The 14,275-nt window shown below is 35.8% G+C and overlaps 1 protein-coding gene across 2 annotated transcripts in view; it reads right to left on the bottom strand.

The window, feature by feature from the left end:
• Positions 1 to 10,930, bottom strand: part of LOC138707908 (glutaryl-CoA dehydrogenase, mitochondrial) — a 72,694-nt gene extending 61,764 nt beyond the window's left edge. The window contains exon 1 of one of the 2 annotated variants that reach the window (XM_069837954.1): positions 10,718 to 10,930. In XM_069837954.1, the coding sequence (XP_069694055.1) occupies positions 10,718 to 10,787 (70 nt within the window). In that variant the 5' untranslated portion in view covers positions 10,788 to 10,930. Of the gene's footprint in view, positions 1 to 10,307; positions 10,332 to 10,717 lie in introns of those variants that run through there. The other variant, XM_069837955.1, reaches the window with a different exon arrangement.
• Positions 10,931 to 14,275: the final 3,345 nt, after the last annotated feature.

Genomic DNA, 14,275 nt, shown 5'->3' with positions numbered 1-14,275 from the left:
TATTTAGCCTCAATGGAATTAGTAATAGTGAGATGGCATTTGGTAAGATAAGATGAGACTGAGGATACGACACAGATTACCCGACATTCACTTTAAGGTTGAAGAAAACCTCGGAAAACGCCAACTAGTTAATGAGCGCAAGTGGGAATTGAACCCATGCCTGAGTAAAACTCCAGATTAGAAGGCAAACATGCCTGTCAGCTGAGCTGAGCTGGTGGCTGACTGAATCTTTCACAAAAGAAGAAACACACTAGTTCAGTAAGTCTTTTCGACATCTAAATGTTTTGTCTACTCTTACACGAGTATGACAAAATAGTTATTTACACAACTAATGTGTAAAGAGACATTTTTCCACACGAGTGGTTAAATTAAGAATAAGCGTGAGCAAGTGCCCTTAAACCACGAGTGTGGATATTCATTTTTCACGCTTGCTGTATGCATGATTTTTATACTGTGACATTAAGTATAAATAACAAATTTAAATTTGAGTAAATTAAAATTACAATGTGATTACTACGGACTGTCATAAGTAAATTGAGCTTACAATTCTCTCTTGTTTTTATCCCTCTTATTTTCCTAACAAGTTTGGTAGGCAACCAATCAATAAATCAATTTTTAATTAAATGCAAAATCAGTGAATTTTGTGACATGGATGGTTTACTTCATGATACTCATAAGACAACAAACACTGCAACTTCAAGTCTATTATTACCTGAAAAGTCAAAGGCTGAAGTAAACTTCACAATATGTATGACGACTTAAGAACACAGCACATGGTCACATTGCAACTGATAGCTGCTGTTCAGTTGCCTATTATCTCTGTTGACATTTGGATATAGGACGACTATATTAAAACTCGTAAAAAATTGTATAGAAACAGAGTCGTCAGTTCTGATAAACGTGGAAAGAGAAACCCAAGTGTACTTACCGAGGAAAAACTCGATGAGATAAGAGAAAGGTTAGAACAGCATTGTCAGACACAGCCTAAACAGAGCGGAGCGCTCCACTATGCCTGTTCCGAGCTCCGGTGCTTCCACAACATAAGCAAGTTCAAGCTCTGACTCTAGCTCCACAACTGCTTTTGGAGCTTACAACTCTGACACTACTGGGTTAGAACATTCTCCTCGAAAATCTCTCTGCCGTCTCTCACAAAAAGCATTTAGAGCCACTAAAATTCTCAAATTTAAGCCTACAGGGTGACAATAGTGCATGAATTACAGCCTAGAGATAATGTGAATCATGTGAATTTTTGTAACTGGGTTTTACACAGTGTTGTCAATGGCATTGTGGATCTTACAGTAATTATTTTCACAGATGAATGGTTTCACTTACATGGCCATGTTATATCATAAAACAATAGATACTGAAGTACAGAAAATCATCTCATTCACGAAACTCCTTTACATGATGAGAAGGTTGGCATATGGTGCGGTATAACTGAACATATGATTATAGGCCCTATATTTTTGATGATACAATCAATAGTGACAGATAAAGAACACAAATACTCAACCCATTTTTTTGAAAAGTTAACCGATATTGAGTGTCAGAGTGCTTATTTCCAGCAGGATTCAGCAACTGCCCATACAGCAGCCAAAACATAGAATATGATAAGCGAAAAATTCGGGGACAGATTAGTAGAGGATTATGGCCATCTAGGTCCCCCGATTTATCAGTCTGCAATTTTTATTTATGGGAAAATCTAAAAAATAAAGTAGGATATACAAAGACAATCTGCACACAATTCGTGAGTTGAAAGACAGTATTGTACGAGAAATCGGGAGAATTACAGAAGACAAACTTATACACGTAAATAACAAGTTCCTTCGGAGATGTCAGGAATATGTTGCAGCAGAGGGAAATCATTTTCAACACTTTCTGTAGTCAAGGTTAGTAAACAATATAAAACCGTCATTTTAATAGCCAACTCTAGCAACTGTAGTAGCCCGTGGTGGGAATAAAATGGTGAAGCAGTGCACAGCCTCGCCCGTTCTCCTACTATGTGATGACGTCACGCAGGAAGTATTGCAGACTCTCTCGCAGCTTGCTAGCTTAGCTTAGCTCAGCTCAGCTGCGTAAGGTTTTGGAAGTGGGGTAGTTTAATTGATTATGACTACCAAGAAGCTGTATTAACTAATCCCTTCCCTACTAACGTCTTGTCAGGAACGTGATGCGCTCCCAAAGCATAGCCGTCTAGACATGACGTCTTTATGACCCTGCGACTTTTATTGACAGTTTTCATTCAAGCTGTCAAATGCAGTTATTTCAAGCTGTCTATTTAGAGGGTTGTTGTATGTTGTAAAACGATCTTTCCTGAAGAAGAGGAGTTATTTTCCTCTAAATATACGCGACAGGTTTTCAAGAATTCTGTTTGAATAAAAGTGCATTGAAGTTCTATCCTGCATTCCAAGTGGAATGAGCAAAGTTTACGAAAGGGAATCAGAATCGAGGTCTTGTAAGAGTTATTGGCAGTAAAGTGACATGACAGAAAAGGTCTGTCTACGAAGCACAACATTCACATGGTCAACATAAAGGAAAAAAGGGTAACAATGAAGAGGAATAAACAGTGGTGAAACTGAAGGGCGTAATAGAGTACAATAACGTTATGTTGTGGGTTTACTGTCAGGTCAGCGTCAGAATGAAGTCTTATATCCCTTCTCCATTATGGGAAAATACGTAAAAAAAAACTACAGAAATATTTCTTCATTATAATGTTTATGGTACTTTTCAGCTTTTCAATGTCTACGTAATTGCATGTAAGACCATGAAGGGAAGCAAACCCAGGAAGGAAAGGATCTATACAAATCTTCGACTTGACCTGGAAGCAGGTATTTTATAGATGGTTAACCTTGCCTAACTGAAGTGTTAGTGAAAGGGGAGGGGATGCTGGAGTTACGACGACAATATTACAAGCAAACTGTTGGGCTTATTTCCCCCCCCCCTCCCATCATATATCTACCACACACAGAAAACGAAGCCAGCGAGAACCTGCAAAGTTTGTAAATCTCACAAGAAATGTTTTGTACTGGAGTCTTTCGAAACTTAACATACTGTTCAAACTGTTACCAAATTATGAGTATAATATCACAATTTGTAGTAAAAGACCCATGTTTATTGCAAACGACCTCCACCTGCCTTTAAATGCCACTTACCGCACACCACCAATTCACTGTCTGCGCGTGGAGATTTAAATAGAGATTCCGGGCAATAAACCTGTCCTTTTAAATCTTACTGCATGAACTTAAAGGTAGCAACAAGCAAACTTTACAAAAGAGTCAATAATGAACATTTGTTAAAGGCAGGTGTCGAATTAATTACGTTCATTCTGGTGTACTGCTTTCGTTAGAAGATATCTTAAGTTCATGGACTCAACTTGGTTTGATCCATTCAGGGTGATGGACAGAATACGTTCTGAATCAGACCTTCGATTTCAGGCTGGCTTTAAAGAGGCTGAAAATGTGAATTGCAACAAATGTCAAGTGTAGCATGATGAAGTGTCCCTAAAAGAAGGCAAATTTGAAAAAAAAAAAAACGCATTTTCGATAAAATGTGGACTTAACGCGTTTTGATTCTGAGTTCCTCAAATATGTTCAATAAAGTTTCATCGTCAACATTTTTACACTACTTAAAAAAAAAAACAAATCAGTTTTTCATTCCAGTGATTCTGCATATTTATTTTAGTAAAATGCTCCTGCACACAATTTTAATATCTGAATATTTTTTTACACAAATTAAGTCCACAATTTCCACATCCGACATTAATTTTCGTAATGTGAACGGCTTTCTTGTTAGCAGCTAGTACTTGAAATAGACCTTGATTCACCCTCACTAACCACTTCTGTATTATCTTCCTCACTACCACTTTCTTTCTTCAACTCCGCTGGTAAATCAATTTCCAATAGCACTATAATATCACTTTCACCCAAAACATTAAGGCTGCTATTATCCACAAAACAACTCATGTCTATGTTCTGTATCCCTGACTACAACTAGATTTGAATAAAAACCAATAAAGAAAGAAGAAATTTACCAACTCAAGTTTCTACACTGCAAGTAACTGGTAAAGTGGAGAATTGAAACAGTAAACGACTTTAACGGCATTACAAAGTTACAACAATGGACAAAAATCACAGAATTCAAACTAGAAAATGTTTAAAAGTGTAGGTCATATGAAATGCCAAGGGTGGGTAAAATCTGTCCACTAACAAATACTTCAAATTATTAGTCTGCTATATTTGAAATCTGAAACAGAACATTTGTGTGCATACTTTATCACGTTAGAGACCCATAGAGTAAAGGTGAAAGCTGTCAGATTTCATTAATTCAAAAAAATTTAGAAAATAAAAAGGGTGGGCAATTTTTTCCCAACCGTGATAATGCTAGGGTTAAGCGAGAAAATAATTATTTCATGCCCATTGATTGACGCCTTTTTTGCTCCTCTATTGACATTCGAGATAATTGAATCCTTCCATTTACTGAAGCCTTTTCTGTCTGGAAGTTGTTAAAAGATTCCACAGCTTTAACATTTTATGAGACATGTAATTAAGTCCTTTTAGCTTAGAAAGTTTTGAAGAACTATGAGAAAATTATTCCCTTCTGCGGAGCGACTCATATGTGAAAAATTTTAACAATATGATACACAGGAACATACCAGTTAATAGTTATTATAATGCTGTAATTACTCACGTTTCGTTATTTAGGTCTAATGTTCGTCTGAATTGGTTTTGGAAGTGGCCTGAACAGTACATGAACTATTGGCAATGTTGTCATGAATTTCTTTTCTCCTTCTCCGTTTTTCACATCTGTCCAATCACAGATTATCTGTTGATTTTCGTTTCAAGCAAAACTGCGCCAGAGCTTTTGTGGGTACAGCGTCTACTTTCAGATTACGACTGGTTTTTGGTTCATAATTTATGAGTTTCTGCTTTAAAGGTACTTCGTAACTTGACTCCTCAAAATGAAGTGAACATATTCGAGCTGAAACAACATTAAGTCTTAAGATTTTTACCCCCTTTCTTTTCCCTCAAAGCAGTCTATGGAATAAGTCAAACAATAAGTTTAACATGAAAATACATTTTGCAAATGAGTTGCGAAGCAAATAAAATTCAATAACATGCGAGAAAACTCATTGTGCTGTAAATTGACTTCATCCTCCCTTCTACAATCATGCAACCATTGTCTTGCCAAGTCTTCATTCTTCGGAAACCTATAATATTTTACGTCAGTTCCTTTTGTTTTTCGATTGTAACTCAAACAACCAGATACTGCACATCCAGGCATACTAATAGCATGTGTCATATTAATAGCATTACTGATACAAGAATAACATTCAATATTATATACATATATATATATATATATATATATATATATAAAAGAATTAACACTGAGCACGTACACACAACAGCTATTTGTTTTGTTCCTCGAGCACTGCGGCGCGAATTAGCGTGCCGCTGCTGCTTCCCAAGTGACGACATGCGCAGTAGAAAACGAGTTTGAGTCAACCGTCTGCTACACCATTATATTCCCACCACGTAGTAGACCCCATTTACCAGGAATGACAAAAGTTGATACCGAGCCCGTTTGCCACCGAGTGCAGTAGAAAATGTCATAGACCGCTCTGTAGAACCAGCCCTGAGTATATAATTCTAACTTGTTACGTAGGCTATGACGTAATGTAATATACCTGGTATAGGGTATGGAAATGTTAATCCTTCAACTCTTCAATAGCTCTGTGGTTAAAGGCACGAATGTGCTGATTATGGGTTTGTTGGTTCAAATCCTACCATTTCCACTGGTGTATGTACATTTAAAAATAGTGTATAATGGTGAAAGTGTGTGTGATTTAGAATGTAATAATTAAGAGACATTTAAGACAAGATGGAAGACATTAAAGAGTGAAGAAAAGAAATAGATATATGGAGGGAAAGGAAGAGGAGAGAATTAAGGGTGGAGGGAAGAGTTTGAAATTTTTGTCATATATGCAATGTTTGCGCAAGAACGGTTCAAGTCGCGTCACGCGTATTTTAAACTTTTATCCAAAGCTGTTTTATGACATGTTTGATTGTTGCAAGACCCACAAAACTTGAAAGTGTAATATGAAATTAATATATATATATATATATATATATATATATATATATTATACAATTTATAAAATGATACTAAAAAACTTGAAGAAAACTGGTAATGTTTAACATGATTAAAACATGGTCATTATCAGTCCACACATACAAACATCTCTATGAAATGAAATAAAATCACTTCTACATTCGGAAACAGCTACTATTCTCGCATAAGTTCATAAAACATTTAGGTCTAGGCCTATATAGCCCAAGTTCATTAAGAGAGACAACACGATTCTTTCAAACCAGTGGCATGTGGTGATAAATAATTCTCGTGATGCACAATTATTTATTGTTGTTTTTATTATTATTATTATTATTATTATTATTATTATTATTGTTGTAGTAACTACTATGCAACTACTAATTAATAACATTTGTATGTTATAGACTTATATTATTTTCTTGGTTAAGAAATCACTGGTAATCAGTTTCCTGTGTAGATCCATTAATAGCAAAATAAAGTGTTCAATTTCACTTGTAGTACACTGTAAATAATATTGTTTTCGCAATGTTGTGTTTTATAACAAAGTTCACACATCATAATAAAAGTTCACATGCTTATGTACAAAGTGTACTTGTAGCACACTGTAAAATATAATACATAATTCCGGTATCGGCAATGTTGTATTTTATAACAAAATTCATTTGCTTTTATACAAAAATTCTGCTCTTCTCTCTTTCAATTTCGCACATTTGTCTATGTCTTTGTTCTTATAGTCTGGGATATCAGAAACAAATTTACTTTTTATGGATACCATACATAATGCTATGTCTTTCTTGCAACATTGAATTTCTAAGAAAGGTTTTGATACATTTAAGTGTAGAAAAGCATCGCTCTGCCTGTGATGTCATCGGAATTGTAATTATAACCTTCAGAAGTCGTAAACATTCCCCAAATGTTTCAACTAAGTTCCTCTGATGTATGGAAGAGTAGAGTGCCGACATGCCTCTGAACTCGCTCCTGCAATATATCAGTCCCAATTCTGCGAAGAGCTTTTTCAAATCAAAAAATGGGTAGGCCTGAACTGTTGAGTTATTTGTCAGGGAAACACTGCACACATTTTGGAAAACATTCTGGCAGAAACAAGTTAGCAGCTACGAGATGACCTGTGAATGAGAACCTTTCTTCTGCTTGGCAAATAATTATTACATCACAGACTTATTTGGCTTCCATGATCCTCGTGAACTTGCCTTCTCATCTCTGGTTTGATGGATCTCTTCTTCAGGACTATTTTCATTTGTACTTATATCATTTCCAATTTTTTAAATCCTACGTATGAACTGCTCTATGTTTTCTTTGGTGACAACTGGGTCTAACTGTCTCATTTGCATTTGTTTGAAACGTATGTCAATGTGAGGCATGATTTAGTGAAACAATGAGGACCAAAATACAAAATCATAATATTTTAGTGTTCTTTTCAACCCAGTTGCCTGTTTTTTTACTTGGTTATTTTACAATGCTTTATCAACTGCCGTGGTTATCTAGCGTCTGAATGACATGAAGGTGATAATGTCTGCGAAATGAGTCGGGTCCAGTGCCGAAAGTTACTCAGCATTTGCTCTTAATGGCTTGAGGGGAAAACCCCAGAAGAAACCTCAACCAGGTACCTATTCCCAACCAGGAACCTATTCCCAACCAGGATTTGAACCCGGGCCCGCTCATTTCACAGTCATGATACTAATTGTTACTCACAGCAGTGCACCAGTTGCCTGTTCTATTGTGCCTTTGTGTTTGATGTTTTCCTGCATTTCAATTGTCTCCACACTTTCCAAGATTTCTTCTCTGTACTCATAAATAGTGTTTATGGTGTTCAAGTAAAAATGTCATCACGTTAGTACAGGACGAGGAAGATGTTTTCCTACTATCTTGTCTAAAACATTGGTTCTCTGTGGAGAATTAGAAAAGAATGTACAAAATCCTCCAAGGCTAACAAAAATATTCTGACATGTCGATTGATTGAGGCTGCATTTGCAATGGTGAGGTTTAGCTGATGGACGAGCCAGTGTACATATTGAGTGAGCATTTTAATTCTTTAATTCTTTTTTGCACTTCATCAATTTTTTTTTTTTTTTAATATTTGCAGATGCATAATACATTTTTCATTAGTACAACTGTTGAATTTTCTTGTCATTTCTCTATTATTGTTCTTTGTCACTTGTAATTTTAATTCAAGTGACAAAGAACAATAATAGAGAAATGACAAGAAAATTCATTTTCATTAGTACAACTGTTGAATTTTCTTTGTCTATCCAGCTTTTTATTTCGATTTTTTCATGTAAAGGTCTTATAGAAAAAGACTTATTTAAATGACGACACATTTTTCATTGTAACATTTATGATGGAACGAGCTAACAAGATTGCTTGAGAACACATCTGAAAGTACTTCTAACCCCTTTTAAGCATTGTATTACTGTCTCCCTTCCCTGCTCAAATGCCTGCCAGTGAAACACTACTACTGCGCATGCCCGAATGGAAGAGTGTGCCACAAGTGTCGGGGAGGGGGGGGGGGCAAACGTAAGTCCCAGGCATCAAGAAGAACAGTGCAAGCACATCGCTATTTTTTACAGTATTATAATATAGGAATTATGTCGCTCACATAGTCTACTGCAGTTCATTAATATTAATTTTAAAAATATGTATTATTTGAAGAGGTGGTGCACTGTTCTGTGGTCCTTATGACAAATCGCCACTGTTTCAAACTAAACCTGCCTAAGAACAAGTAGGGTGGTAGTTTGATCCAGTTCTGGAAAAAAAACATGCTTTAAGCTTAATGATATTGGTAAATTTTATTTCCCTTCTATTCTATGCATCGTACTTTAACTTTAAGTAATGCATCTGCTAGGAAGACCGCAAAAATAACAAGTAGGCCTGCAGGGCATTCATTCTGAACCATCTTTATTAATGTCCACCATATTTCAAAGCTTTTACGATAAACTCGAATCTATATCTAAAATCTAATCGTTATTTCTTTACTATAACATTACCACGTTATGGTACAAATGTATTTACATTCTTAGGTCCTAGACGAGTCATAGATATCGTAAAGAAAAATAATCGGGTACCAAATCAAAATTTCATTCCCAAAATAAAGGCCGAAAATTGCAGTGAAAGTGGGGGCCAGTGAAGAGATGCGGGCAGGAGAGATCACTCCATTGAGGTGGAATAGGTAGGCGGCAGTGAGGGATACTCACAATTGCCTAAGAATGTGCCCTTTCTTCCAATGCATACCAAAAGCCTAACTAATCTAACCTAACCTGTTACTGATTCGATCTTACGAAAACTCGTCTTTTCAATGTGATTCTGTAAGGAAACGCAAGGAAGTGAGATGCATGTGCTTCCCCTCCCTGCCGCCTATCCCTCCCACTTCGCTCGAGAGATCCTGCCTGCCCTCACCTCTCCATCGGCCAGCACTTTCACAAAAGCTTTCGACTCTTATTTCCGTTGTGAAATTGCCGCCAGCAATTGATTTTTTTTTTTTGTATAAGATACATATAACTAGACCACAACCTAAGGATGTAGCCTAAATACATATTTTGTACCGGGCAAATCGCAATATAGCGAACGAAGAAACTCCGCCCACGACCCCTTCCACTTTTCCCCTACTAGCTCAACAGACACTCTACGTGATAGGCGATTGTTGTGTCGAATGCACATTTTATGTGGGTGGGGATAACTTCCCTACTGGCCTTCGCTATATTGCGATTTATCCTTTGTACCTTAATGTGGTAACGCTATAGTAAATAATTACCATGTAATTCTTTAATATTGCGTCAAAGAGGTAATTTAGTAGAAAACTTCGGTCAATATGGCGGACATTATCGAGGATCAGTGACAGGTTAGGTTGGGTTTGTTCAGGCTTTTGGTATGCCTACCAGAAACGTATATGCAAGGCATAACAAAAATCTCAATAAACCAATCCTAACCTCTCGCTGATCCTCGATGATGTCAGTGACGTCCTTCATTTTGACCAATGTTTTCTACCGAATTACCACTGAAAGTAACAGAGCTAGTGATCCACGGTAATGGGTAGGCCTATTTACAGTAAATCATATTACTACAAATTTGGACCATAATAAAATACTAATTTTTATTCTATTTCTATTACATTTTTGGTGCAGGGATAACACTTGTCCTTTACGAAAACACTGGTATTTTATTCGCTGATTTATAATACCTACCGTGGATCAATATAACTTAGCCATATTTGGACGTGATTCTTTCGTTTGAAGCGACAGCTGCCTACCACTGTGGTCTTAATATTTATTCATTCTCGCCAATCATGGTGAGTTAATAATATGAAAAGTGGGTTTCAAGAACCACATAAACTTCTATATGTTCTATAGCAAAATGACTCTCATTTTACAAATGTTTTACAAACTCTTTACTGTCAATTACACATCACTTGATTACTTCTGAATAGGAATTCATAATTTCTTTCGGAAAAAGAAAACCAAAATCATATCTATGTCATCATTGCCATTCCAATAATTCCAAAGTTGGAACTATATTTGTGCACAGAACACTAAAAAAAAAAAGCCAAAATACAATAAGTATAATATACTAGTTATCTACATAAAATAAAGGATACTTCTGAAACCTGTGACACAGTATTGCCTCTGTATATTGAAGCAGTTTTTGATCACAAACGCAAAAGACATTTTTGTACTTGTTGACACCAATTCCTATTACTAAAAACTCACTATCTTGGGTTCATAGTCTACATTTCAAAATTTATTTACATTCATGCTTTTAACTCTCCATTGTTATTGGTTCAACTAGTTGTTACTTGTTTACATGTTTTTTTTTTTTTATTTTCTAGCGAGCCTAGAGAGAAAGTCCCAAACTAAAGTCATTGAAGATCTCGGTGGCTCAGATGGTTATATTGTAGCAATAGATAATATATTTTTCAGTTTCTTATTTAACGATGCTATATACCAGACCTGCCAAATTGTAGCTCCTCAGAGCGACTGCCTTCGTATCCCTTCTACCCTACTCACTTTTTCTACTGGTGCGGTCATAGAAACTAGTTACGCTCGACTGCATCAACATTTATTCTCGCAGCGGCAGGTCAGCGTATCTGGCTGCGAAACCAGGTGGCCCGGGTTCGAATCCTGGTCGGGGCAAGTTACCTGGTTCAGGTTTTTTCAGGGGTTTCCCTCAACCCAATACGAGCAAATGCTGGGTAACTTTCGGTGCTGGATCCCGGACTCATTTCACCGGCATTATCACCTTCATATCATTCAGACGCTAAATAACCTAGATGTTGATGCAGCGTCGTAAAATAACCCAATCGCAGCGGCAAGTAAACAATACGCTATCAAGAATTACAAATGAACAGATAATAAAATCCTTAGAAACATACCTTTGGAAATTAAGAAAAAATGAATGACAGAAATAAATAAGTTAAAAGACATGTAAAATAAATTTTAAAATAAATGTGTGCATATAATGTAAGAAGGCCTACCTATGTATACACCGTCCTATTATAATAGAACTAGTAAAATTGATTAAGTCCACTTTTGGTAAAATAAGTTAAGTACAGTCCCCGACTTGTCTTTCCGTGCTCTGTATTCTACTAAAATAGAATAAGTCCGAAATGTTGTGGGGAACAAACCAATTACAGTAGCGTGCAAATTAATCCGAACAACGTAATTACTTATGCAAAAACACTCAAACGGGATAAAAACAAAAAAACAAAAGGATCTAAGACATACCCCAGTAATCTATGTGGCCTCCCTTGTTCCTAATAAGAACTCTGAGACGATTTGGCATGGATTCCACTAATTTCCCACAAATATTCTTCATTTCTTCATCGCTAAACCATACACAAATGAGGGCAGAAATCATCTTCTCCTTTATAGGACAATCCATTTTTTACATTCTTCTTTTGCAAATTGACCACAAGTTCTCAATGGGGTTGATGTCGGGTGAGTTGCCTGGCCAGGGGAATACCTGAATATTCTTCTTGTTGAAGAATTCTGTAGTTTTTCGAGACGTATGGCATGGTGCCAGGTCTTGTTGGAACACACCTCTGCCATCTGGAAATGATTTTTGCAGCTGGGATACGATTCTGGTTTCCAATAAGTGAATATATTTGTCAGAATTCATCATTCCCTTGATAGGTATTAATGCTCCAGGCCCTTCATGTGTAAAACAACCTCAAAACATTACTTTAGGGGGGTATTTGGGTGCTAGTTGGAGATGAGCTGCTGTTACTTTTTCGGATCCTTTCCGTACGTAAGAAAGACGGTGGCCGTGGACCTCGAAATGAGACTCATCGGAAAATAGTACATTCTTCCAGTCATTCACTGTCCAGTGTTGATGTAATTTTGCCCACATTAAGCGTTTTTTGCACATAACAGGGGTTAGCAGTTGCTTCTTAATAGGCTTACGAGCCCTTCGTCCAGCTTCCAAAAGCCTACGCCGCACTGTTGTGACGTGAATACTCGCCCCAGTGGTAGCCATTAACTCGCGGGTTAAGTCGACAGCAGTTAGTCTAGGATTTAATTTACTTTTCCTGACAATTAAACGATCATCTGCAGGTGAAGTCTTCCTTTTCCGACCACAGTTTCCTTTTTTGTGGGGTGTGATGGATCCAGTCTCCCTGTATCGTTTTATGATCGATTTAACAGTAGCCAAACCGATGTGACATTCTGCAGCAATTTGCCTCTGTGTCATAGAAGAATGCTCTGCTAATGTTATAATTTTAGACCGTTTTCGTGGAGTTGTATCCATTTGTGAAGACGACAGAATGTACACAGGATTGCAGTATTAAATCTTCAAAACAACTGAAATGCTTATAAGTAAAAAACGACAGGCAAAATGTCACATTATAAAAAATAATAACGACAGACCTTCAACAATGGAATTACACGTACTACAGATGCCAATTAAAGCGGTATGAGCAGCTGTGTGGCCAACAATGACAGAAAATGTAAAAATATGTCGTGTTCGGATTAATTTGTACGCTACTGTACTTTACTTGAAGAATTTATTATGATTTTTCGTGCATTAATAAAGTTTTAAATCTTGTTTTTTACAAAACTTGCATTACTGAACTTAACTGGTTTTACTAACAATAGGACGATATATAAATTTTATGTTGATAAGTGAGTGGTAGCTATATGACCGAAGATCAATGCTGTCATTCAACATTGTAACGCACTGCACCTAAATAAATAAAAATTAAATTTGAAATTAAAATTAAATTTTAAATTTGAAATAAAAAATTTGAAATTAAAAATTAAAAATTTTAAATTAAAAATTTAAAAATTTTAAATAAAAAAAAATTAATACTTAAAAATTAAAAATTAAATTTAAATTTAAATAAATAAATAAATAAATAAATAAATAAATAAATAAATAAATAAATAAATAAATAAATACGCGTACTGCAGTTGGAAGAGAACTGGAACATGGCAAAATCTAAACCCGTGAAGAAATACTAATTCCAAAGTAAATGCAAATATAATTATTTTGTTGTTGAAGAAGACGAAAGAATTGCTTGTGTATTGTGTCCCATCAAATTTATTTCTATTCGTCATTTCAATATTAAACTACATTTTAACGAAGCCCATATTAAGAATTGTAGAATAAACGAACTTTCGGGTAAGTTCATTATTACGAACTGTATATTATTTATTTATATCCTGTTAAATTAAGGACATCACTCGTTGTGTTCATTTTGTATTGAAATGAATAGTAACTTTCAAGGTTCATTACTTATATGCTACAAATTTATGTTTCCGTAGGTTATGATAGGAGGAAAGTTTTCGAAAATCTAAAGCAGGCTAGGTGCAAAGAAATCTCAAAGAAACTACCGCCAGGAAATCTAGCACAATTGTAAACCTTGAAACGAGATAACACATTATAAATACAATGACTTTATTACAATCCTTTTTGAAAATTACAGTGCCGCCACTGATGGTCCTTTCACGCGCAAAGAATGTAAACAACTCTACGCAGAAGTTGATCATCCCCAATAGAAGTGAGTGAGGCTGAAGTCATATTTTCCCTACTTACGAGTTCTGCAGGCCTGCTATATACAATTGTTTCCAATATTCTTTTGAAAAGATTAACTCCTTATGTAGATGAATATATTGAGGAACATCAATGTGTTTTTTTTATTTTATTGGGTTATTTTACG

Source organism: Periplaneta americana, chromosome 10 (assembly GCF_040183065.1).
Source record: "Periplaneta americana isolate PAMFEO1 chromosome 10, P.americana_PAMFEO1_priV1, whole genome shotgun sequence".
Lineage (NCBI taxonomy): Eukaryota > Metazoa > Arthropoda > Insecta > Blattodea > Blattidae > Periplaneta > Periplaneta americana.
The sequence above is the reverse complement of the archived record's forward strand: the minus strand, read 5'-3'. Positions and strand labels throughout refer to the sequence as shown.